The sequence below is a fragment of the Musa acuminata genome, unplaced genomic scaffold (assembly GCF_036884655.1).
Source record: "Musa acuminata AAA Group cultivar baxijiao unplaced genomic scaffold, Cavendish_Baxijiao_AAA HiC_scaffold_1138, whole genome shotgun sequence".
In the NCBI taxonomy this organism is placed as follows: domain Eukaryota; kingdom Viridiplantae; phylum Streptophyta; class Magnoliopsida; order Zingiberales; family Musaceae; genus Musa; species Musa acuminata.
In genome coordinates, this window is record NW_027021350.1 from 5,013,501 (window position 1) to 5,038,558 (window position 25,058).

Consider the following 25,058-nt stretch of genomic DNA (forward strand, 5'->3'; position numbering starts at 1 on the left):
TTTAATGAAAATTTTTTTTAGAACCTCCTTTGTATAATTAAAAATTCTTTCATTATGTTGTACAACCTCAATATTGAGGAAATAATTTATTAGGCCCAAGTCGATTATCTCAAACTTCTTCTTCATAAAGTGCTTAAAGTCTTTAATCATGGAGATATTATTACTTATAAAAATTAAATCATGTACATACAGGCATATAAATAAGATATCTTCATCAGAGTTAAATTTCATATAGAGAGCATGGTTAGGAAAATTATTTTAAATAAAATAAGTATATATCCAAGAATTCCATGCTCTTAGGCTTGTTTAAGCCCATAAAACACTCTTTTTTAACTTGTATACCTTATATTCTTATTCATGAATATTAAAATCAGGAGGTTATTGAACATATATCTTTTCTTCAAGAACTCTATTAAAAAATATTGATTTGATATCCATTTATAAAAAAAAAAATTTCATTTGAGCTGCTAGAAAAATAAATAATCTTATTGTCTCCAATCGAGTAATTGGTTCAAATACTTCTTCATAGTCAATCACATATTATTGTTTGTAATCCTCTATAACCAATCATGCTTTGTATTTCTATCCCTCCCCTTGCATTTCTTTTTGTTTTGAAAATCCACTTTACACCAATTGCTTAATAACACAAATCTTCTTGTTCATAGTGTGTCTCTATTTTTCTTCTCTACAAACTTATTTGAAGGTTGATGAATTATATCGTACAAAAAGATAAAATAAAAAAAGCTCATCATTTTTAGTATCGACCTTTCAAGTAACATCATATAACTCCTGAATTATTCTTATCCTTACAATCAGACTTCTTGAATCATGTGACCTAGCCAATCTAGGTGATGATTCAAGCAAAGACTTTTCGATGCTTACTTGTATTATATCATCCTCTTTTGAAGATATAGTTTTCTTATGTTGCTCATCACTTTTCTGGTTCCAAATCTGTTGTTTCTCAAACTCAATAAATCTTGGCATTACAACTTTGTTTTCGATAAGATTGTAGAGTTTATAACCACTAGAATTCTTAGCATAACCTAACAAGATGCATTTTTAATTTTTATTCTTAAGTTTTATTCTCTTTTCTTCTAGTATCTTAGCAAATATAACACTTCCGAAAATTTCTCAAATGATTAACTCTTGATTTCTGTAAGCTTCATACTTCTTCTAGTGTAATATTACCAATTCTCATTGTCGAAAAAATTTTAAGCAAATAAACTGCACAAGCAAAATTCTTTAGGAATTCTTCTTTCCTTTAACATGCATCGGACCATATTAACTATAGTTCTATTTTTTCTTTCTAAAATATTATTTTCTTAAGGTGCATATGACATGATAAATTAATATAAAATTATATTATTTCTATAAAAACTTTCAAATTTATTTAATATTCACCATCCCTATTTATTTTTAAATATTTAATCTTACAACCACTTTCACTTTTAACTAAATTCTTAAATTGTTTGAATTTGCTTAAAACTTCTTTCTTTTCCTTTAACATGTAAACTCAAGTTTTGTCATTATGATCATCAGTAAAGGTAAGAAAATACAAGCTTCCTTCAAGTGATACTAGATTGATAGGTTATAAACATCTAAGTGTATCCTTCAAGTGATACTAGATTGATAGGTTATAAACATCTAAGTGTATCAAATCAAGTCGATGCCATCCTTTTGTTCTTCTAAATTTGAAGGGCTTTCTTTCTTCCTTGCTAATGATAAATACTTCATATAATTTGGAAGAACAATCAATTCTTGGTATTCTTGTCACAATATTATATTTCTCTAGAAGTTTCAAAGTCTCAAAATTTAAGTGAGCATATCTAAGATGCCTTAATATAAAAATATCCTCAATATTAGTTTTAAAATAATATGACCAATCAAATATGCATAAATGCATAGGAAACCTTTTATTCTTTATCATTTTCACAAGTGAGATTAATGTTTTATTATTATCACAAATTAAAAGAGTCATATATTTTATCTCAATATCATAACATTTTTCAAGTAGTTACCCCAAGCTCATAATATTATTTTTTATATCAGGAACATAATAAAAATCTGAAATACATAATTTTTACCATTATTAAGTCCAAGAAAATTTTTACCTTTGTCTCTTATTAGTCTTTGAGATATGTCACTAAATGTAATGTTCCGAAAATAACTCGTATCCATTTCTGAAAAGAGTTCTTTGGTGCTACATATGTGATTTGAAGCTCCTATATCTAGATACTATGTCGTAGACTAATCTCCCTTCAAATTATTACAAGTTATTAGCAAAACCTGAATCTTCGTTCTTTTCTTTTTTAACAAAATTTGCCTCATCACCTTGATTGTTAAAATTATAATAACATTCAAAGGAATAGTGTCTATACCTTTTGCAAACATAGCATTAAATTTTAGACCTTTTAAAATTTCTACTACGTCCACGTCCTCGACTATAACCTCGGTCTCTTTGGTTATAATTTTCTCTATTACCCTCATTATTTTGAGATTCTTTATTAGTTTTATATCCACCACCTCTTCCTCTTTGTCCATGACCTTTTTATCTTTGAGATTTTGATTCATTTTTGTTTTTAAGAGTAAGCATAGTTTGTAGTGCTTTTTCTATAGATTTTTCTTCTCCTCTTTTTTTAATTTTTTGTTCATGAACTTGAAGAGAACCTATTAGTTATTCTACGTATATTTATTTCAAATCTTTAGACTCTTTATTCGCTATAGTAATAAAATCAAACTTTGAATCTAGAAATCTTAGTATTCTTTTCTATTACTCTTTGATCACTTAATTTTTCTATTTCAAAAATAGGTTCAGAAATACTTTCTTGTAATTTTTCAAACTCAACTCATAAAACTTAGCAAAGCTTTTTTACTTTATCCATACAATCAAATGCTTTTTGAAGCATTTCTCAAGCCTCTTCTAAAGTATTTACTAGAGCGATGATCTCAAATATTGTATCATCAAGCCCTTAGAAGATTGTGAATAAAGTTATTTTCTCCTTCTTCTTTGAGTTATTTTCTTGCTTCTACATTTATTGCTCCTTGGACATGGTTTAACAAATCCATCTTCTCAAACTCCTATACATCTTGAGAGTTTAAAAGAATCTTCATTTGGATGTACCATATATCATAAAATTTTTTTCTCAATCTAAGGATCTAGATTTGGATGGTACTTGGAAAAAAAGACCATAGCTTAACCTAAGATATAATACTAAATATTGAACTAGGAAGAAGAGATAGGGATATCATACAATGGAAGAGTAGGACATGACAAAATATTCTATCTTTCTTTATAGCTTCAAAAACTTTTATGTTTCGGGTTTATAAACTTTTTATAGATATATTACATTAATTATATTTAAAATAAATTATTCTTTTCTAAAAAACTCTTTCAAGAATCATTAGTCAATAAGTTTAATTCCAACACCTCCCTCACCATTTTAAAAACACCCACTTGCCACCATTGCCTCAACTAGCCGCCACAATCAGAAGACCAGGAAGAAGGTGGAGGTGTATGGCCGGTCAAATCACAAAGCCAACATACATGGTTTATAAAGCAACTGATGAGGAAAGGAAAGGGATGTACGCAAAATTCTCCCATTCCATGGACTACTTTTGATCTCCGCTTCTGCACGAAGAAGACTTGACCTGTCAGCCCAATCGACAACGGAATCAACTCCAGCAAAGGCCAACTTCTTCCACACAACATGCAAGTCATCTTCTTCATTTCACCAGTAGACATGGAAGACTTGTAAAGCTCTCGAGTCTTGCCCACCAAAGTGGTTGGTTACTCGATTGTGTTGAGTAGCTATCCCAACTAACCTTCTTTGGTATATCTTGCCGTATGAAGCACGCGCGTCCATGATATCGTTTGACGTCTTTCCTAGACAAAAAAGTTCTACCAAGAGGATGCTTCTAAAAGAGGGGGAATACAGTACTCTTTTAGCCTCTAGAAAACATATTACGCTGCGGATGAGGCACTTTCTGTCCTAAAATTGTCATTATGACAATCCAAGCTTCAACCAACGCATGCAAGTTTTTTTAAGATTATACACTAAATTATGCTTGATGTGCTGCTTAAGATTTGAGAGAGCCAATATTCACTTGAAAGAAGAAGAGAAAATGATAGATGTTATTCGCAAGTCAAATTGTAGTTTGTTTGGCGCATCCTTATGTTCATAAGAAGAAGATGACCAATCTACAGATGAATAAAAAGTAATACTAAAAGAATATTCATTTGTAAGATGATGTGTGAAAGGAGGACCAAAACACTCTCATAGTGTTAAGGATTGATATATATATATATATATATATATATATATATATATATATATATATATATATATATATATATATATATATATATATATATATATATATATATATATATATATATATATAATGAGTCCAAAAAAAATTGGAGCTCAAATGCTACCTATACTTCTATTTGAATCGACCTTGTGGATTTTGCAAAACAGAGATATTGTTCTCTGACCTTTCGTTATTATATTGCTTGTAACAGTTTGTTGAAAAATCTAATTTATATGAAACATAATTCTTTGGAAACTAGATTCATAGATCTATCTTTCAGTACCTTACTTGAAATATTTAGAGCACAAATACATGTCTAAACATCTATTGGAATCAATCCTATGGATTCTGCAAAACAGAGATTTTGTTCTCTGACCTTTGGTTACCAAATTATCTTTAACTCCTTGTTTGAATCTCCAATTTGTATAAAACTTATTTTATCTTAAAGTAGATTGATATATCTTTCCAATGATGCTTTCTTGAAAAAATTAGAGCATAATTGATTATTCGAATTATTTGTATAATGTTTGTCACAAAATCTGTCAAAACATAACTTTTGTCAATTTTGCCTATTCTTGTTTCTTCTCTTTGAAATTGAATTTATCTAGACTTCTTTCTTCAATTGAGCCTTATATAATTATCTTGAACTTTTGTATGCTTTTATCCCTAATTCTTTCCATATCTGAATGCATTATGCGAAAGTTTGTGTTAGCATCGTACTCCAGTGTTTGTGGGATAATGTGAACCTTTACTAGAAATGAGAAATGAAGTTATGTTTAGAGCCTGCGATGCTCTTATCAGCTCTCAAATGGGGCAGACTTATATTTGGTGGTCGTTTCGAAATGGATGGACCAGATTATATTGTGATCTCACTTTACTCTCTGTGTTTTTAATATGATATCCAAAGTATTACATATGAGTTTCTATGTGTACTTTGGATAAGAATGAAATTAATACAACGTCAAATATGACATTTAAGCTTATGTTTCTCATTTGTTCTTTCAATATGTTTCAAAATGTTTCATATGTCATTGATATGTTCCGAAATATTTCATATGTCATTGATATGTTTTGAAATATTTCATATATTATTGATATATTTCGAAATATTTCATACATCATTAATATGTTCCGAAATATTTCATACGTATTTATATGCTCTGAAATATTCCATGTGCCATTAATAGGCTTCGAAATGCTTTTTACGTCATTGATATACTGCAAATCCTCTTTATTTCATTTGTTATGAGTAAAATATATTTTGAATGAAATGATATTTGTGATTCTGTATTTAATGAGATGATATCTAAGAATTCTTGTATCCTTGCCTTACATTTCGATACCATGTTTGTTTAAAACTATCCTCTCTTGTCATGGTTACGTTAGTCACTTGCTAAGCTTTGTAGCTCACTTCGTTGTTATATGAATTTTTCAGGATAGCTTGTCGCTCGTTAAAATGTTAGAATTGGGCTGAGGCAATGGAAAGCTATTCAGATTGTGGGCAAGTCTTTGTGGGTTGTTATATTGTGGTTATTGTATAAGTATATTTTACATGTAATATAATAAAATGTGTTAGCAAATTTGGATTGATTATCATGTAAAAGCTTTAAAAGACCTTTAATGTTTGAGATTTTAGAATGTTAAGTTAGTTTTACGATGATATAAACTTATGGTAAATGGTTGAAGTTTTGATTGTATAAATTCTTACGTTTGTGGATTTATAAGTGTGGTTAATGTTTGTTAAGTTAACTTGAATTTTCAAATGTTTGAGTGATGTATGATTATCATACCTATCAGGTCTATGTAATTGGAGGCGATGGAACTCAAAAGAGAGCCTCTGCAATATTTGAGGTAATTATAAAATAAAAGCCCTTTAACAGGTGTTTTTGTTGGTATCTGTTCACTTTTTAAGTTCATTGCATGGCGACGATAATTTTTTTTGCTTTCCCTCTTGATAATTAATTTCTCTTCGAATTATCAAGAAATCTAAAGGCGTGAGCTAAAAGTTTCTATTACTGGTATTCCAAAAGATTATAGATAATAATGTTTTAGAATTATTTTTTGGTAGTTCAGGTTTTTTCTAATAAACCTACCATCATCATTTTTTCTATTTAAAATGATTTGATAACTTTCATCTATCCAGAGAAAATTAATTTTTTTATTATGTGAGATCAATTAAAGATTTGGATCATCTCCACTCAAGCATACATCTTCTCCTGTTAATATTAAATAATTTATATATTTTTCTTAAGAGGAATCAAAGTATTTTTCACATCTTATTCTCTCTCTTAAAATCTAAAGATACGTAGAATATCTATAGAAGAAATAAACCTCTTCAATACGGCTTCTAAGATAATGACATTCCAATCCCTTTAATATTATTCTAATTTAACGATAAGGTTAACCCAAGTCATCCATCTATCAGGTCTTCCCAGTAGAAAATAAAGTTACGTTAGATGCAACATTGACTCTATCACTCAAGTCATGGCCATGAATTAGACATCCAACTAATAACTCTCTCTCTCTCTCTCTCTCTCTCTCTCTCTCTCTCTCTCTCTCTATATATATATATATATATATATATATATATATATATATATATATATATATATATTCTTCACATCTTGCTCTCTCTCTCTCTTAAAATCGAGAGGTCTATATGATATTTATAAAAGAAACAAACTCCTTCAATATGGCTCTAATTTAGTGGATTTAGTGGTAAGATGGTGACATCCCAACCCCTACAATGCTGCTCCAATTTAATAGTAAGATTGATCCAAGTCATCCGTCTAGTCTATATTAAGTCTTCCTAGTAAAACAAATATTAAGAAACTCTAGTAGAAAATAAAGTATGTCAGATGCGGACTCTATCACTCCAAATCATCGCTACATTATGCCAAAGCCATGGACATCAGACAAACAACTCTCTCTCTCTCTCTCTCTCTCTCTCTCTATATATATATATATATATATATATATATATATAGAGAGAGAGAGAGAGAGAGAGAGAGAGAGAGAAAGAAAGAGAGAAATCTTAGTATTTTTTCTATTACTCTTTTATCACTTATTTGTTCATCATTTCATCTCATTTGATGAATAATAGTAATGACTTTTAAGTAGTAATCAGAAATAGATTCAGAAGTACCTTGCTGTAATTTTTTAAGCTCAACTAGTAAAACTTGTAGATGAAGATTTTTTATGTTATTGACATCACTAAATACTTTTGAAGTATTTATTGGAGCAATGATTTCGAACATTGTATCATCAAGTCCTTAGTTGTGAAAGAAGTTTATTGTTCTCTTTCTTTCTTCTATCTTTGAGTTATTTTCTTGTTTTGCATTCATTACTCTTTCTGTTGGATTTGGTTTAATAACTATATCTTCTACAAATTCCCATACATTTTAAGAGTCTAAGAAATATACTATATATCTTTTTTTTTTATTAATCTAGGGAAATATAGTTAGATTTAGAAATCATTATAAGCGATAGATTTAGGGATAAAGAGGATATGAGAGAAGATATGTAATATTTCATTGACTAGTTTACGCAACTTAAGGGAGATGAGAGAAGATTTGTAATCTCTCAATAATATCATGTATCCACATATCTGTGCATTATGTGTATAGCCCCTATGAGGTCCTATCTATTTATAGGCGAGAGTAGAGAGTCTATGATAAGTAATTAGGAGAGTCCCTCCCATCAAGATCATCTCCGAAGAAATCCTATCATAATTGGATATCATTTCTATTGATCGATAATCATAATCAGAATATAATCATATCCATGATATATCTTACATAATTAGATAGGACCACATTATCTAATATTATCGAGCAATGATAATCATTTTAATTTTGTATAGGTCTCGAGATTAGCTTATTAAAGGACACCTCCAAGCATAATTCTCTTTGTATATCTTCTCCTATTAACATCAAATAAGTTATATCTTTCTCTTAGGAGGAATGAAAGTATTTTTCACATCTTATTCTCTCTCTTAAAATCTAAATATACATAGAATATCTATAAAAAAAAATAAAGCTCTTCAATACGACTCCTAAGATAATCGCATTCCAACCCCTTTAATACTGCTCCAATTTAAGGGTAAGATTAACCCAAGTCGTCAATCCACTCTATATCATATCTTCATAGTCAAAACAATTGTTAAAAGACTTTGAACAAAAAAATAAAAACATGTCAAATGTAAATATTGACTCAATCGCCTCTATATTATGCCAAAGTCATGAGTTGGACATCCAACTAACAAAGACTCCTCTTATATATATATATATATATATATATATATATATATATATATATATATATATATATATATATATATATATATATATATATATATATATATATATATATATATATATTCATCACATCTTGTTCTTTCTCTTAAAATCTAGAAATATATATGATATTTATAAAAATAAAAATAAACCCCTTCAATACGACTCTAATTTAGTGGTAAGATGATGACATCCCAACCCCTTCAATACTGCTCCAATTTAATAGTAAGACTGATCCAAGTTATCCGTCTACTCTATATTAGGTTTTTCTAGTAAAACAAATTTTAAAAAACTCTAACAAAAAAACAAAGTATGTCAAACTCAAACGTTGATTCTATCACTCCAAGTCCTCTCTACATTATGCTAAAACCATGAATTGAAATTGAACAGCCAACTAACAATGACTCCTCTCTCTCCATTTATATATATATGTATATATATTCTTCATATTTTTTTCTCTCTTAAAATATATATATATATATATATATATGATATTTATAAAAAAAAAATAAATCCATTTAATATGCTAATTTAGTGGTAAGACGATAACATGTCAACCTCTTTAAATTGTTCCAATTTAGTGATAAGACTGGTCCAAGTCATCCATTGACTCTATATCAACTCTTCCTAGTAAAACAAATATCAAGAGATTTTTAGCAAAAAAATTAAAAATAAAAATCATATCAAACGCAAACGTTCGGTATGTCAGTCGTCGTCTTTACAGTATACCAAAGCCAGACATCCATATATGCATGTCAGTCTCTCTCTCTCTCTCTCTCTCTCTCTCTCTCTATGGACATATATATGTATAGGGCCTGCTGAAGCAAAAATCTGCGGATGGCATCGATGAGTTGAGTTGCAGGGAGACGATGAGAAACTTCATCGTCGGAGTCTGCTTAGGTTGGTTGGCAGCAGCGATTCTGGTGAATGGTCAGCCAGGTACTTCGCTTGCGATGCGCATAGCTTTTTCTTGTTCTCGAACAGCACCCACTGCAAAGCATGCTTGTCACCATGGATCTCTCTCTCTGGTGGTTGCGTTCTCGTGGTGACTCCATTTGAATTGCATCAATTGATGATGACCACAGATTTCTAAATATATTTGATTCTTTTATTCTGTATATTCCTTCTCTTTTCTTCCCTTCTTTCTTTCTTTCTTCTTGTACTGTGTCTCCAAGCCTGCTACTCCTCTTTTTGTCTTCTCTCCCAATTTTCTCCTTCTTTTTTTCTCTCAACAATATATTACTAGATTATATATTATTAATTTAGATTTTGATTGTTCTACATGGAATAATCATTCCTAACCAACCATAATCTTAATCCATATCGACTCCGGTATAAAATTACATTGGCGGTGTGCCTGATAAAACCTTATAATTCTTAAATTCGTTTAAGAGTTGGAGGATTCAACTAAATGCCAAGTCTATTAGAGAACTAATGATCTAAGAGAATTTAGATCTCAAAAAATATACTTGAGGAATCTTTATATAGTGAGATCTAAGATTATTATAATCAATAAAAATAATAATAATTTTTCCTACTGAATTGATCATTACATGATGATACTGCATGTGTATATAATTATCTTTTATATATATATATATATATATATATATATATAAAATTTCTTCTTAACTTTTTTATTCTGAAAAAAAATTAAAAGTATAATTAAAAATAAACAAATATTATATTTATTTATTTATTGACGAAATAAAATCGACAATGACTATTCCAATCTTAATCTTTGTCAGTTAACCTAACATATGTCATACGAACGGATCGCCCAAATCATCTGTGCAGGATTCGTGAGCATCGACTGTGGCGCCACTCGTAGCTATACCGACTCCGAAACTGGAATACTGTACCGAGTCGATGAAGGATACATCGACACGGGTAGAAACGTCAGAATCGCTAAAAGGTACATCGAGGATCCTACAAAGCTGCAGACGTGGTTCACCGTTCGAAGCTTTCCCGAGGGAACTCGCAACTGCTACACCTTTCCCGGGTTGAAGGAAGGGGACAGGTATCTCGTAAGGGCCTCCTTCGTTCACGGCAACTACGACGGCCAAGCCTCTGGCGACTCCATCGCCCCACCACTGCTATTCGATCTCTATGTCGGTGTCAACGTCTGGCAAACCATCAACATCACCGAGGTGTACACACTTTACGGGGCCGAGATTATTACTGCCGCCCCATCCGACTCCCTGTCGATATGCCTGGCCAACATTGGTTTGGGAGCGCCGTTCATATCTTCGCTGGAGTTGAGGCATATCGACAACCACCTGGCGTACCAGGACGCGAATCAATCCGCTGCACTACTCTTCTACAGTCGCTTCAACTTGGGATCCCTCACCAACGACACCGTCAGGTAAACGCAGACCTTCCATTCGATGCTTGCTGAAATTTCTTCTCCCATACGGATCGTACATTGTTCAAGCCTCGCATGGAGAAAGGGGATTTCTTGAACCCTAGGGTTTTCTCCTAGCTTTCCTTTATTTACCAAATCAAACAGAGAACTGCGTAATGTGGGGGTTACGCGATTCATTGCTTAGGGTAGTTCTTTTGAGGCCGAATCACTACTGAAAATTTGGAAAGGGATGGAGCCTTGATCTTCTATAAAGGGAACAAAGTGTTATAATCTGTTTGTGGTTATCTCAAAAAATAAAGACTCATTTGCACTGTAGAAGTAATTGACTCTGTATACTCTTCAATTACAATTTTGATTAAACTGACTCTCAATTTTAACCACAGATGTCCAGTAAAAGTGTTCATCGCTAGAAAAGACTATTAGACTAAATCAAACCCAATTAAGATCCAAGTTTAATTATCTGTAGAAGTGAAATTACAATGAACAATACCGTAATTATGGTTCTATAATTACACAAGTTAGACACGAAGCACAAGCTAAATGAACTTAGCATAATGTTATGATTTGATTACACTAATTTGCTATAGACTCCAGTAATGCAACAAAAAGATAAGCGGACCAACACTTCAGAAATAATCACATATATCTGACACAAATAAGTGAGCAGAAATAGGAGATCCCAGGAGATAATTACCACAATTTGGGAGAGGACAGCAAACTCGATGAGGACAATGATTAACATTGTCGTGTGTGGCGAAGGAGGAGTCTTAAGGAACACGACTAGCATAATCTCTCTTTATTATTCCTTTGAAAAGTGGTTGAGTCTATCAAAATCATATCTGTATTAATAATATAGATTGGTTAACAAATTTCATGCTGTACAGGTATCCAGAAGATAAATATGATAGGACATGGGATCCTTGCAACAGTTATATTGGTTGTGAAACATGGTATTTTACGAGCAGTACTTTGGGAATCAAGACCACTCGTGGTGATGCTTATGAGGTCCCAGGCGTGGTCATGCGGACTGCAACTGTTGCTGCAGATAATTTTACATTGCAATATTTCTTGGGCTATGGCCTCAATTCGAGTGTTCAAACAACATTCTATATCTATTTGCACTTTGCTGATTTCGACTATTTAAGTGGGAATGGAAGTAGAATTTTTCAGGTGAGAGCAGACGGGGAACCCGATAGTGATAACATCAGTCCTGCATATCTACTGGCAACTCATTTCCATTTCGTCCATCGGCTGGCATACCCAGGCTTAAATGGTTATTTTAATCTGACAAGGGTGGCCGGTTCCACCCTTCCCCCCATCCTCAATGCTGCTGAGGTTTACATTCCTATTAATCTTTCAGTTTTGGCAACAGATGCAGCCGATGGTATGCTATCCCACCACTAATTTGGACATCCATTGCTCTAGTCCGGTCAATAACTTGTATCATCTGCTTGTTCTTTTTTTTTTTCCCCCTCAAGATGAACTGTGTTTTTCTTATTAATTACCTGAATTACCTGAACACTTTTGGAAGACTAACATGCAATGCGACCATTCATGCTTCGCCTCCCCCCCCCCCCCCCTCCGTTTATCTGTTTTCTGAAGGGTGTAGTATGTTATTGGCATCAAACAGTTCATCATCCATTTCACTGGTGTCTTACCTGAACATATACAATAAGTTGTTTGCTTATTTAGCCGATTGCTGATTTGAAGTTTACATATTAAGTTGAAGATGAATACATTGTTTCTTTCCTTTATTTTGTTTTAGCATTGGTAAAATGAAGCACATTTTCTGCTACCTTTGTTAAAATAATCAGTCTACGGGAACGAACTTAGGGATCCATTTGGTCAACTTGGAGTGTTCAATAATTCCAAAGACTTGATTATTGCAATGAAATGTTTGAGATATTATGCATAACTGTCAATCTTTTGTTCAGAGGATATGCATACTTTTCGGGAAAAAATTTAATTATTCTTTTTGAGTCCAAGCACTTGAACCATGCATTATCAGAAATCATAATTTATATTCTTCTGCGCTTTTACTTCTCGTGGTGATTTGACGTGTATGAGATGATAAACAAAAGTTAGATTGATAACAATATAAATGACTGAGACAGACAATATATAAAATGGCTGGGTTACCGTACAACAAGTGACGTATCTAATGGTTCTGATGTGCCTGTAAATATCATTTCAAGATAGTTATTCGTAAGCTATGTCAAGCACAATTTGGATATTAATATCAATGGTAAGATCATACAAACATCTAAACCAAATCATATAAGGTGTGGTTGTAGGTGTGCTCATGCATGTAAAACGTTTTTCCGGGCAGAGTTGTGCCAAAATGCTTCATGGAGCCCATTTACTATTTTGAAATGAATATTATAATTTGTTTCGAGGGGGCTACAATAATCATCTATATGGCATGCATCCGATTACATGTCAACCTTGGATTTTTTTCACAATAGCTTGAATTCAGTATGGTGGACCATGGTTGATCTGTACCGAAGCTATCTCTTTCCTGAAGTAAATAAGAATTTCTCTCTGCATAGCATATCAGATATTGGCTTAACCTGTAAAATTAACAGTTGATGCTATGATGGGGATAAAGAAATTATATCAGATGAAGATATGGCAGGGTGATCCTTGTGCTCCGCAGCAATTTATTTGGAGTGGAGTAAATTGCACCTACTCAAGCTCTGGTACCCCAAGAGTCACCTCATTGTAAGCTCCAAGATTTGGTTGATTTAAAAGACATCAATAAAAAGCACTGATTCTGATGTAATGATTTCTACTTTATTTTCTTTTGCAGAACCCTCTCTTATCATGGGTTGAATGGTGCTATACCAAATGCTTTGGCTAATCTGAAGGCCCTTAACTATTTGTAAGTTTCTAAATTTATCGTCAGAGGCTGCTGGCTAGCAACATCATGCAGAGAACTTAAGAACAATTTGTAGATGTTGCATGAAATTGACTTGTTACCCTTTTACATGTGTCTTTTATTCACTTCTAATCTCCTTTTTCTAACTTCATAAACAAAAGGCTTTTGTTTTTTCATGTTAGTTGCCAAAATCAGGAATGCAGATGGACCAGTTTACAAACCAAAGCATTAGCTTGGGGTTTTCTTTAACCACATCCTATAACATCCAAACTGAACTAATATGGCTTTGCTAATGCAATCTGGTTTCCAAGGACCAAACTGAACTAGATCAACATGTAGCTACTGTTTTTTTTAATGAAATTTCTCATGAAAACATATCGATGACTATTGTATTCCATGTATTTTGTCTCAGGGACTTGTCAAACAATGATTTAACAGGCCCAATACCGCCCTCTTTCGAAGAATTGACATCACTCACTGTGCTGTAAGAAAAGATTTTTCTGTCTTACACAATTCACCTGGTGCATGCGTTTTCAATATCGAAAACTTCAATTTTGTCGTGCGCATGCTTCAGGACTTCTCTCTCCACATATTATATGCTAGTGGTTGAGAAAGATCAAACTTTTTGCAGAATTTTGTCAAATAACCGACTCAATGGGCCTATTCCAGCTTCTTTATGTGATGGACAATCAAAAGGATTGCTTGAGTTGAGGTTTGTGCTGTAGTCTAACATCCCAAATCTTCCCACAATTCCTTCTACCTAATACTAATATCTTATGAACTTTATGTTCTGCAAAGAGTGGACAACAATCCGGATATATGTCTCTGTCATAGTACATGTCAAATTGGCAGCAAAGGAAGGAAGCTTGCTACAGTCACCATTGTGCTGATCGCTGTCGTCCCAGCGCTGATTATACTGCTGCTCCTATCATTGCTTTTTTTCTTCTTGAGGAGAAGAAAATCTACAACAAAATTATGTAAGTGGATTTAAGCAAGTAACAGCTTATAAACATACAATTTTGTTTTATAATGTCCTTTTCTTCTTCAGCAAAAAGGCAATGTTAGAAGTGAGATAGAACTCTTCTTAGCTGTATAATATCAGGACATGTCTGCTCTGATATCATAGAGAAAAATAACTTCTTTTATTGCTGAAAAGATTTCTTTTCTCTTTTATATAGTGTAACAAAAGTGAGACTCTCGTCAAGCAGAGATTTCTAACTTGGTTTCTGTATCTGCCGTAGTTGTTAGCGTTCAAACAACTTTTTTATCTAAATATTTTTTGGTTTAGTTGGAGCAAACATCTATCCAGATGTAAGCTTATGGTAGATACCACACTCTACTTCAAGGGAAGTTTTGTATTCCCTAAGACCATTCGTTATGATGAACCTTCCCAACTCTGATTTGGGTTGTAATTATGCTGATCTTTTAAACTGCAAACTAATTTAAGTAAAAATAAATATTTTTAATTATATTGGAAACACTTCTCTGTATATATCGTAATATCCCTCATTTTTAATATAGTTATAAGGATTTGTTTGTAACGTAAGGATCAGTTTTGAAATGTTCATAAAGCACCCATTTATAAAATCTAAAGATATTTTTGTAAATATAAATAATATAAGGATTGAATTGTAAAAAGAATAAAAAGACAAAATATCTTCCATTGTCTCTACATCTCTGCCTTCTTCCTTAAAATCCGGAGAAGACAGCAAGCTGTGGAAAACAGCCAAGGATTTTGGGCTTAGGGTTTTTGCTCAAATCCTTTTATTTGGGATCTATTTCTTCAAAGTCAAGTATTCTAACCCGTTTCTATTGCAAATTTAATCTTTGCTTTTGCCTTGAATATAAGAAATTTGAAGAGTTCTAGCTTTGCATCTGATATCCCTCTCGTTTAGATGTAAAGTTTTAAATATGAAAATTTCAAGATTTATGACATATCTGTCTTGTTTTTGCTATAACTCTTTGTACTGAATTCTGATTTGGGTAAAACTTACTTTATCTAAAAATAGACTCATATATTTTTCTTTTTATACCTTGATTGATATATTCGGAGTTCAAATGACTGCCCAAACATCTATTTCAATTGACCATATGAATTCTATTAAATAAATATCGTAATTTTTTACCTTTCGATACTAAACTGCTTATAACTCCTTGTTGGAAACTCTTATTAGTGCAAAACATACTTTGTTGGAAATTAGACTCGTAGAGTACTATTTGAATCGACCTTGTGAATTTTGTAAAACAGAGATATTATTCTCTGACCTTTCGTTATTATATTGCTTGTAACAGTTTGTTGAAAAATCTAATTTGTATGAAACATAATTCTTTCGAAACTAGATTCATAGATTTATCTTTCAGTACCTTACTTGAAAGATTTAGAGCACAAATACATATCTAAACATCTATTGGAATCGATCCTATGGATTATGCAAAACAAAGATTTTGTTCTCTGACCTTTGGTTACCAAATTATTTTTAACTCCCTGTTGGAACCTCCAATTTGTATAAAACTTATTTTATCTTAAAATAGATTGATATATCTTTCCAATGATGCTTTCTTGAATAAATTAGAGTATAATTAATTATTTGAATTATTTATACAATGTTTGTCACAAAATCTGTTAGAACATAACTTTTGTCAATTTTGCCTATTCTTGTTTTTTCTCTTTGAAATTGAATTTATCTAAAATTCTTTCTTTCTTCAATTGAGCCTTATATAATTGTCTTGAACTTTTATATGTTTTTATCTCTAATTCTTTCCATATCTGAATGCATTATGCGAAAGTTTGTGTTAGCATCGTACTCCGGTGTTTGTGGGATAATGTGAACCTTTACTATAAATGAGAAATAGAGTTATGTTTAGAGCTTACGATGCTCTTATCAGCTCTCAAATGGGGCAGACTCATGTTTGATGATCGTTTAGAAATGGATGAACCATATTATGTTGTGATCCCACTTCACTCTCTGTGTTTTTGATATGATATCCAAAGTATTGTATATGAGTTTCTATGTGTACTTTGGATAAGAATGAAATGAATACAATGTCAAATATGACATTTAAGCTTATGTTTCTCATTTGTTCTTTCGATATGCTTCAAAATGTTTCATATGGCATTGATATGCTCCGAAATATTTCATACAACATTTATATGCTCCGAAATATTCCATGCACCATTGATAGGCTTCGAAATGCATTTTACGTCATTGATATACTGCAAATGCTCTTTACTTCATTTGTTATGAGCAAAATATGTTTTGAATGAAATGATATTTGTGATTCTGTATTTAATGAGATGATATCTAAGAATTCTTGTATCCCTGCCTTACATTTCGATACCATGTTTGTTTGAAACTATCCTCTCTCACCATGGTTACGTTAGTCACTTGCTAAGCTTTGTAGCTCACTTCGTTGTTATATGAATTTTTCAGGATAGCTTGTCGCTCGTTAAAATATTAGAATTGGGCTGAGGCAATGGAAAGCTATTCAGATTGTTGGCAGGTCTTTGTAGGTTGTTATATTATGGTTATTGTATAAGTATATTTTGCATGTAATGAAATGTGTCAGCAAATTCGGATTGATATATCATGTAAAAGCTTTAAAAGACCTTATGTTTGAGATTTTAGAATGTTAAGTTGGTTTTACAATGATCTAAACTTATGATAAATGGTTGAAGTTTTGATTGTATAAATTCTTATGCTTGTGGATTTATAAGTGTGGTTAATGTTTGTTAAGTTTGCTTGAATTTTTAAATGTTTGAGTGATGTGATGTATGATTATCATGGGTCCATGTAATTGGAGGCGATGGAACTCAAAAGAGAACCTATGCAATATTTGCCCTTTAATAGGTGTTTTTGTTGGTATCTGATCACTTTCTAAGTTCATTACATGGCGAAGGCAATTTTTTTTTGCTTTCCCTCTTGATAATTAATTCCTCCTCCTTGAATTATCAAGAAATTTAAAGGCATGGGCTAAAAGTTTGTATTTCAAAAGATTATAGATAACAATGTTTTTGAATTATTATTTGGCAGTTCAGGTTTTTTCTAATAAACCTGCCATCATCATTTTTTCTATTTAAAATGATTTGATAACTTTCATCTATCCGGAGAAAATTAATTTGTTTATTATGTGAGATCAATTAAAGATTTGGATCATCTCCGCTCAAGCATAATTCTCTTTGTATATCTTCTCATGTTAATATCGAATAATTTATATCTTTTTCTCAATAAGAATCAAAGTATTTTTCATATCTTATTCTCTCTTTAAATCTAAAGATACATAGAATATCTATAGAAGAAATAATCCTATAAACCTCTTCATATGACTCCTAAGATAATAACATTTCAACCCCTTTAATACTGTTCTAATTTAATGGTAAGATTAACCCAAGTCATTCATCCACTATATATCAGGTCTTCCTAGTCAAAACAAATATTAAGAGATATTAAGAGACTCTGAGGAGAAAACAAAGTCATGTTAAATGAGGAGAAAACAAAGATATATATATATATATATATATATATATATATCTTTCTCTCTCTCAAAATTGAGAGATATATATGATATTTATAAAATAAACAAATCCCTTCAATATGACTCTAATTTAGTGGTAAGACAGATCCGAGTCATCCAGTCTACTTTATATTATGTCTTCCTAGTAAAACAAATATTAAGACACTTTAACATAAAACAAAGTATGTCAAACAAACACAAACGTTGTGTGTGTGGAGAGAGAGAGAAATCTCCATTTCATCTAATTTGATGAATAATAGAAATGACTTTTAAGTAGTAATCAGAAATAGAATCAGAAGTACCTTGTTGTAATTTTTCTAGCTCAACTCATAAAACTTGTAGGCAAAGATTTTATACATTATCAACACCACTAAATGTTTTTGAAGCATTTCTCAAGTCTCTTTTGAAGTATTTATTGAAGCAATGATCTCGAACATTATATCATCAAGCCCTTAGTAGATCGTGAAGGAAGTTTTTTTTCTTCTTCCTTTGATCTTTGAGTTATTTTCTTATTTTACATTCATTTCTCCTTCTATTGGACTTGGTTCAAAAAATATATCTTCTACAAACTCTCATACATCTTGGGAGCTTAAAAGAATCTTCATTTGGATATACTATATATCTTTTTTTTTTTTTTTTGGTCAATCTAGGAAACTAGAGTTAGGTTTAGGAATTACTATAAGCGATAGATTTAGGGATAAAGGAGATATGAGAGATCTGTAATATGTTATTGACTGGTTCATGTGACTAAAGAGAGATGAGAAAAGATTTGTAATCTCTCAATAATGTCATGTAACCACATATTTGTGCATTGTATGTAGAGTCTCTATGAGGTCCTATCTATTTATAGGCAAGAGTATAGGGTCTAGTATAAATAATTAGAAGAGTTCCTCCCATCAAAATCATCTTCGAAAAAATCCTATTATATATGACCACATTATCTAATATTATCAAGCAATGATAACCATTTCAATTTTGTATAGGTCTCGAGATTAGCTTATGAAAGGACACCTCCAAGCATAATTCTCTTTATATATCTTCTCCTATTAATATCAAATAAGTTATATCTTTCTCACACGAGGAATCAAAGTATTTTTCACATCTTATTCTCTCTCTTAAAATCTAAATATACATAGAATATCTATAGAAAAAATAAAACTCTTCAATACGACTCCTAAGATAATGACATTCCAACCCCTTTAATACTGCTCCAATTTAAGGGTAAGATTAACCCACGTCGTCAATCCACTCTATATCATATCTTCATAGTCAAAATAATTATTAAAAGACTTCGAACAAAAAACTAAAATCATATCAAATGCAAATATTGACTCAGTCGCCTCTATATTATGCCAAAGTCATAGTTGGACATCCAACTGACAAAGACTCTTCTTATATATATATATATTCTTCACATCTTGTTCTCTCTCTTAAAATCTAGAAATATATATGATATTTATAAAAAAAAAATAAACCCCTTCAATACGACTCTAATTTAGTGGTAAGACGATGACATCCCAACCCCTTCAATACTATTCCAATTTAATAGTAAGACTGATCCAAATCATCCATCTACTCTATTTAGATTTTCCTAGTAAAATAAATATTAAAAAACTCTAACTAAAAACAAAGTATGTCAAACTGGATTCTATTACTCCCTCTCTACATTATGCTAAAGCTGAATTGAAATTGAACATCCAACTAACAATGACTCTTTTCTCTCTCTCTCTCTATTTATATATATGTATATATATTCTTTACATTTTTTTCTCTCTCTTAAAATATATATATATATATATGATATTTATAAAAAAAAATAAATCCATTTAATATGGCTCCAATTTAGTGGTCAGACAGCGGTGGAGCATGTGGTTTAATTCGACGCAAAGCGAAGAACCTTATCAGGATAATTTGTCAACCTCTTTAATATTATTCTAATTTAGTGATAAGACTGGTCCAAGTCGTCCATTGACTCTATATCAAGTCTTCCTAGTAAAACAAATATCAAGAGACTTTTAGCAAAAAAATTAAAAATAAAAATCATATCAAACGCAAACGTTCGGTATGTCAGTCGTCGTCTTTACAGTATACCAAAGCCATTGGACATCCATATATGCATGTCAGTCTCTCTCTCTCTCTCTCTCTCTCTCTCTCTCTCTATATGTACATGTATATGTATGGTGCCTGCAGAAGCAAAAATCTGCGGATGGCATCGAGGAGTTGAGCTGCAGGGAAACGATGAGAAACTTCATCGTCCGAGTCTGCTTAGGATGGTTGGCAGCAGCGATTCTGGTGAATGGTCAGCCAGGTACTTTGCTTGCGATGTGCATAGCTTTTTCTTGTTCTTGTTCTCGAGCAGCACCCATTGCAAGAGCATGCTTGTCACCATGGATCTCTCTCTCTGGTGGTTGCGTTCTCATGGTGACTCCATTTGAATTGCATCAATTGATGATGACCACAGATTTCCAATTTCTCTTCTCTTTTCTTCCATTCTTTAGTCTGCTGCTCGTCTTTCTCTTCTCTACCAATTTCTCTCCCTCTTTTTCTTTTTTCTCTCAGCAAAATATTACTAGATTAAGAAGTAAATGCATGTATATTATTAATTTAGATTTTGATTATTCAACCTGGAATGCTCATTCCTAACCAATCATGATCTTAATCCATATCTATCTTTGAGAGAGATGGTATCGAGCAATAAAATTATTTTGATGGTGTACCCAATAAAATCCTTTGATTCTTAAATTAGTTTAGGGATTCGAGGATTCAACTAAATACTAAGTTCATTAAAGAACAAATGATCTAAGAGAGTTCAAATCTCACAACATACACCTCAGGGGCCTTTATATAGTCAGGTCAAAGATTATTATACTCAATATCATAGTAAATTTTCCTGAGACTGAATTAATCATTACATCATCCAAAGTATGATGATATAGCAACCACAAATATATATATATATAGTATGATGATGATATAGCAATGACTATTCCGACATTCATATTATACTTATATAATTAGTAGAGAGAAATTCTTTCTCCTAATCTGTATAAATAGGAACGAGAATATGAACTAAAGCTATTTCATTTCTACAATAAAATTTCTTTAATTATTGTTTTTATCTTCTATTATTATCGTTATAAGTACTGATCACCCGACCCAAATCATGTGTGGAAGGATTCGTGAGCATCGACTGTGGTATCACTCGTGGCTATACCGACTCCGAAACTGGAATACTGTACCAAGTCGATGAAGGATACATCGACACGGGTAGAAACGTCAGAATCGCTGAAACGTACTTCCAGAATCGTAAACAGGTGCAGACGTGGTTCACCGTTCGAAGCTTTCCCGACGGAACTCGCAACTGCTACACCTTTCCCGGGTTGAAGGAAGGGGACAGGTATCTCTTAAGGGCCTCCTTCGTTCACGGCAACTACGACGACCAAGCCTTCGGGGACTCCGTCGCCCCACCGCTGCTATTCGATCTCTATGTCGGTGTCAACCTCTGGCAAACCATCAACATCACCGAGGTGTTCACACTTTACGAGGCCGAGATTATTACTGCCGCCCCGTCCGACTCCCTGTCGATATGCCTGGCCAACATTGGTTCGGGAACGCCGTTCATATCTTTGCTGGAGTTGAGGCATATCGACAACCACCTGGCGTACCAGGACGCGAATCAATCCGCTGCACTACTCTTCTACAGTCGCTACAACTTGGGATCCCTCACCAACGACACCGTCAGGTAAACGCAGACCTTCCACTCCATGATTGCTGAAATTTCTTCTCCCATACGGATTGTACATTGTTCATGCCTCGCATGGAGAAAGAGGATTTCTTGAACCCGAGGGTTTTCTCCTAGCTTTCCTTTATTCATTGCTTAGGGTAGTTCTTTTGAGGCCGAATCACTACTGAAAATTTGAAAAGGGATGGAGCCTTGATCTTCTATAAAGGGAACAAAGTGTTATAATCTGTTTGTGGTTATCTCAAAAAATTGTAACAAACATAAAGAAGTAATTGACTCTGTATACTCTTCAATTACAATTTTGATTAAACTGACTCTCAATTTTAACCACAGATGTCCAGTAAAAGTGTTCATCGCTAGAAAAGACTATTAGACTAAATCAAACCCAATTAAGATCCAAGTTTAATTATCTATAGGAGCGAAATTACAATGAATAATACCGTAATTATGGTTCTTTAATTACACAAGTTAGACACGAAGAACAAACAGCTAAATGAACTTAGCATAATGTTATAATTTGATTCCACTAATTTGCTATAGACTCCAGTAATGCAACAAAAAGATAAGCGGACCAACATTTCAGAAATAATCACATATATCTGACACAAATAAGTGAGCAGAAATAGGGGATCCCAGGAGATAATTACCACAATTTGGGAGAGGACAGCAAACTCGATGAGGACATTGATTAACATTGTCGTGTGTGGCGAAGGAGGAGTCTTGAGGAACACGACTAGCATAATCTCTCTTTATTATGCCTTTGAAAAGTGGTTGAGTCTATCATCTCATATCTCTGTATTAATAATATAGATTGGTTAACAAATTTCATTCTGTACAGGTATCCAGAAGATAAATATGATAGGACATGGGATCCTTGCAACAGTTATATTATTGGTTGTGAAACATGGAATTTTACAAGCAGTACTTTCGGCATCAAGACCACTAGTGGTGATGCTTATGAGGTCCCAGGCGTGGTCATGGGGACTGCAACTGTTGCTGCAGATAATTTTACATTGCAATATTTCTTGTACTATGGCCTCAATTCGAGTGTTCAAACAACATTCTATATCTATTTGCACTTTGCTGATTTCGACTTTTTAAGTGGGAATGGAAGTAGAATTTTTCAGGTGAGAGCAGACGGGGAACCCGATAGTGACAACATCAGTCCTGCATATCTACTGGCAACTCATGTCCATTTCATCCATCAGCTGGCGTACCCAGGTTTAGAAGGTTATTTTAATCTGACAAGGGTGGCCGGTTCCACCCTTCCCCCCATCCTCAATGCTGCTGAGGTTTACATTCCTATTAATCTTTCAGTTTTGGCAACAGATGCAGCCGATGGTATGCTATCCCACCACTACTTTGGACATCCATTGCTCTAGTCCGGTCAATAACTTGTATCATCTGCTTGTTCTTTTTTTTTCCCCCCTCAAGATGAACTGTGTTTTTCTTATTAATTACCTGCACACTTTTGGAAGCCTAACATGCAATGTGGCCATTCATGCTTTCCCCCCCTTTTATCCGTTTTCTGAAGGAAAAAAGTGTAGTATGTTATTGGCATAAAACCGTGCATTATCCATCTCACTGGTGTCTTACCTGAACATATACAATAAGTTGTTTGCTTATTTAGCCGATTGCTGATTTGAAGTTTACATATTAAGTCGAAGATGAATACATTGTTTCTTTCCTTTATTTTGTTTTAGCATTGGTAAAATGAAGCACATTTTCTGCTACCTTTGTTAAAATAATCAGTCTACGGGAATGAACTTAGGGATCCATTTGGTCAACTTGGAGTGTAATCCCAAAGACTTGATTATTGCAATGAAATTTTTGAGATATTATGCATAACTATCAATCCTATGTTCAGAGGATATGCATACTTTTCAGGAAAAAATATTAATTATTCTTTTTGAGTCCAAGCACTTGAACCATGCATTATCAGAAATCATAATTTATATTCTTCTGCGCTTTTACTTCTCGTGGTGATTTGGCATGTCTGAAATGATAAACAAAAGTTAGATTGACAACAATATATATGACTGAGATTGACAATATATAAAATGACTGGATTACCGAACAACAAGTGATGTATCTAATGGTTCTATTGTGCCTGTAAATATCATTTCAAGATAGTTATTCATAAGCAAGGTCAAATACAATTTGGATATTAATATCAATGGTAAGATCATACAACATCAGGATTTTCAGTGATCAAAATTCTATCGTTTAAACCAAATCATATAAGGTGTGGCTGTAGGTGTGCTCATGCATGTGAAACATTTTTCCGGGCAGAGTTGTGTCAAAATGCTTCATGGTGCCCATTTACTATTTTGAAATGAATATTAAAATTTGTTTCGAGGGGGCTACAATAATCATCTATATGGCATGCATCCGATTACATGCCAACCTTGGATTTTTTTCACAATAGTTTGAATTCAGTATGGTGGACATTGGCTTAACCTGTAAAATTAACAGCTGATGCTATGATGGGGATAAAGAAATTATATCAGATGAAGATATGGCAGGGTGATCCTTGTGCTCCGCAGCAATTCATTTGGAGTGGAGTAAATTGCACCTACTCAAGCTCTGGTACCCCAAGAGTCACCTCATTGTAAGCTCCAAGATTTGGTTGTTTTAAAAGACATCAATAAAAAGCACTGATTCTGATGTAATGATTTCTACTTTATTTTCTTTTACAGAAACCTCTCTTATCATGGGTTGAATGGTGCTATACCAAATACTTTTGCTAATCTGAAGGCCCTTAACTATTTGTAAGTTTCTAAATTTATCGTCGGAGGCTGCTGGCTAGCAACATCATGCAGAGAACTTGAGAACAATTTGTAGATGTTGCATGAAATTGACTTGTTACCCTTTTACATGTGTATTTTATTCACTTCTAATCTCCTTTTTCTAACTCCATAAACAAAAGGCTTTTGTTTTTTCATGTTAGTTGCC

At 32.7% G+C, this 25,058-nt stretch overlaps 2 protein-coding genes across 2 annotated transcripts; both read left to right on the plus strand.

The window, feature by feature from the left end:
• Positions 1-9,386: 9,386 nt before the first annotated feature.
• Positions 9,387-17,524, plus strand: LOC135671257 (probable LRR receptor-like serine/threonine-protein kinase At1g05700). Its single transcript, XM_065179279.1, has 8 exons — positions 9,387-9,545; positions 10,404-10,971; positions 11,856-12,355; positions 13,557-13,692; positions 13,781-13,852; positions 14,262-14,333; positions 14,481-14,826; positions 17,281-17,524. Exons 1-7 carry the CDS (start codon positions 9,476-9,478, stop codon positions 14,572-14,574), a joined length of 1,512 nt encoding a protein of 503 aa, XP_065035351.1. The 5' UTR covers positions 9,387-9,475; the 3' UTR covers positions 14,575-14,826; positions 17,281-17,524.
• A 2,977-nt stretch (positions 17,525-20,501) lies between these two features.
• Positions 20,502-24,981, plus strand: LOC135671256 (probable LRR receptor-like serine/threonine-protein kinase At1g05700). Its single transcript, XM_065179278.1, has 5 exons — positions 20,502-20,669; positions 21,536-22,103; positions 22,942-23,444; positions 24,579-24,714; positions 24,803-24,981. The coding sequence occupies exons 1-5, from the start codon at positions 20,600-20,602 to the stop codon at positions 24,876-24,878; spliced, it is 1,353 nt and encodes a 450-aa protein (XP_065035350.1). The 5' UTR covers positions 20,502-20,599; the 3' UTR covers positions 24,879-24,981.
• The last annotated feature ends 77 nt before the right edge of the window (positions 24,982-25,058 follow it).

Excerpts from the sequence above, each read along its gene's own strand:
- LOC135671257 (XM_065179279.1), top strand. The coding sequence starts at position 9,476 with ATGAGAAACTTCATCGTCGGAGTCTGCTTAGGTTGGTTGGCAGCAGCG. Across the intron at positions 13,853-14,261 it reads CTGAAGGCCCTTAACTATTT|GGACTTGTCAAACAATGATT; the intron begins GTAAGTTTCTAA and ends ATTTTGTCTCAG. Across the intron at positions 14,334-14,480 it reads TTGACATCACTCACTGTGCT|AATTTTGTCAAATAACCGAC; the intron begins GTAAGAAAAGAT and ends AACTTTTTGCAG.
- LOC135671256 (XM_065179278.1), top strand. The coding sequence starts at position 20,600 with ATGAGAAACTTCATCGTCCGAGTCTGCTTAGGATGGTTGGCAGCAGCG. Across the intron at positions 20,670-21,535 it reads TCTGGTGAATGGTCAGCCAG|GATTCGTGAGCATCGACTGT; the intron begins GTACTTTGCTTG and ends CATGTGTGGAAG. Across the intron at positions 24,715-24,802 it reads ACCCCAAGAGTCACCTCATT|AAACCTCTCTTATCATGGGT; the intron begins GTAAGCTCCAAG and ends TTTCTTTTACAG.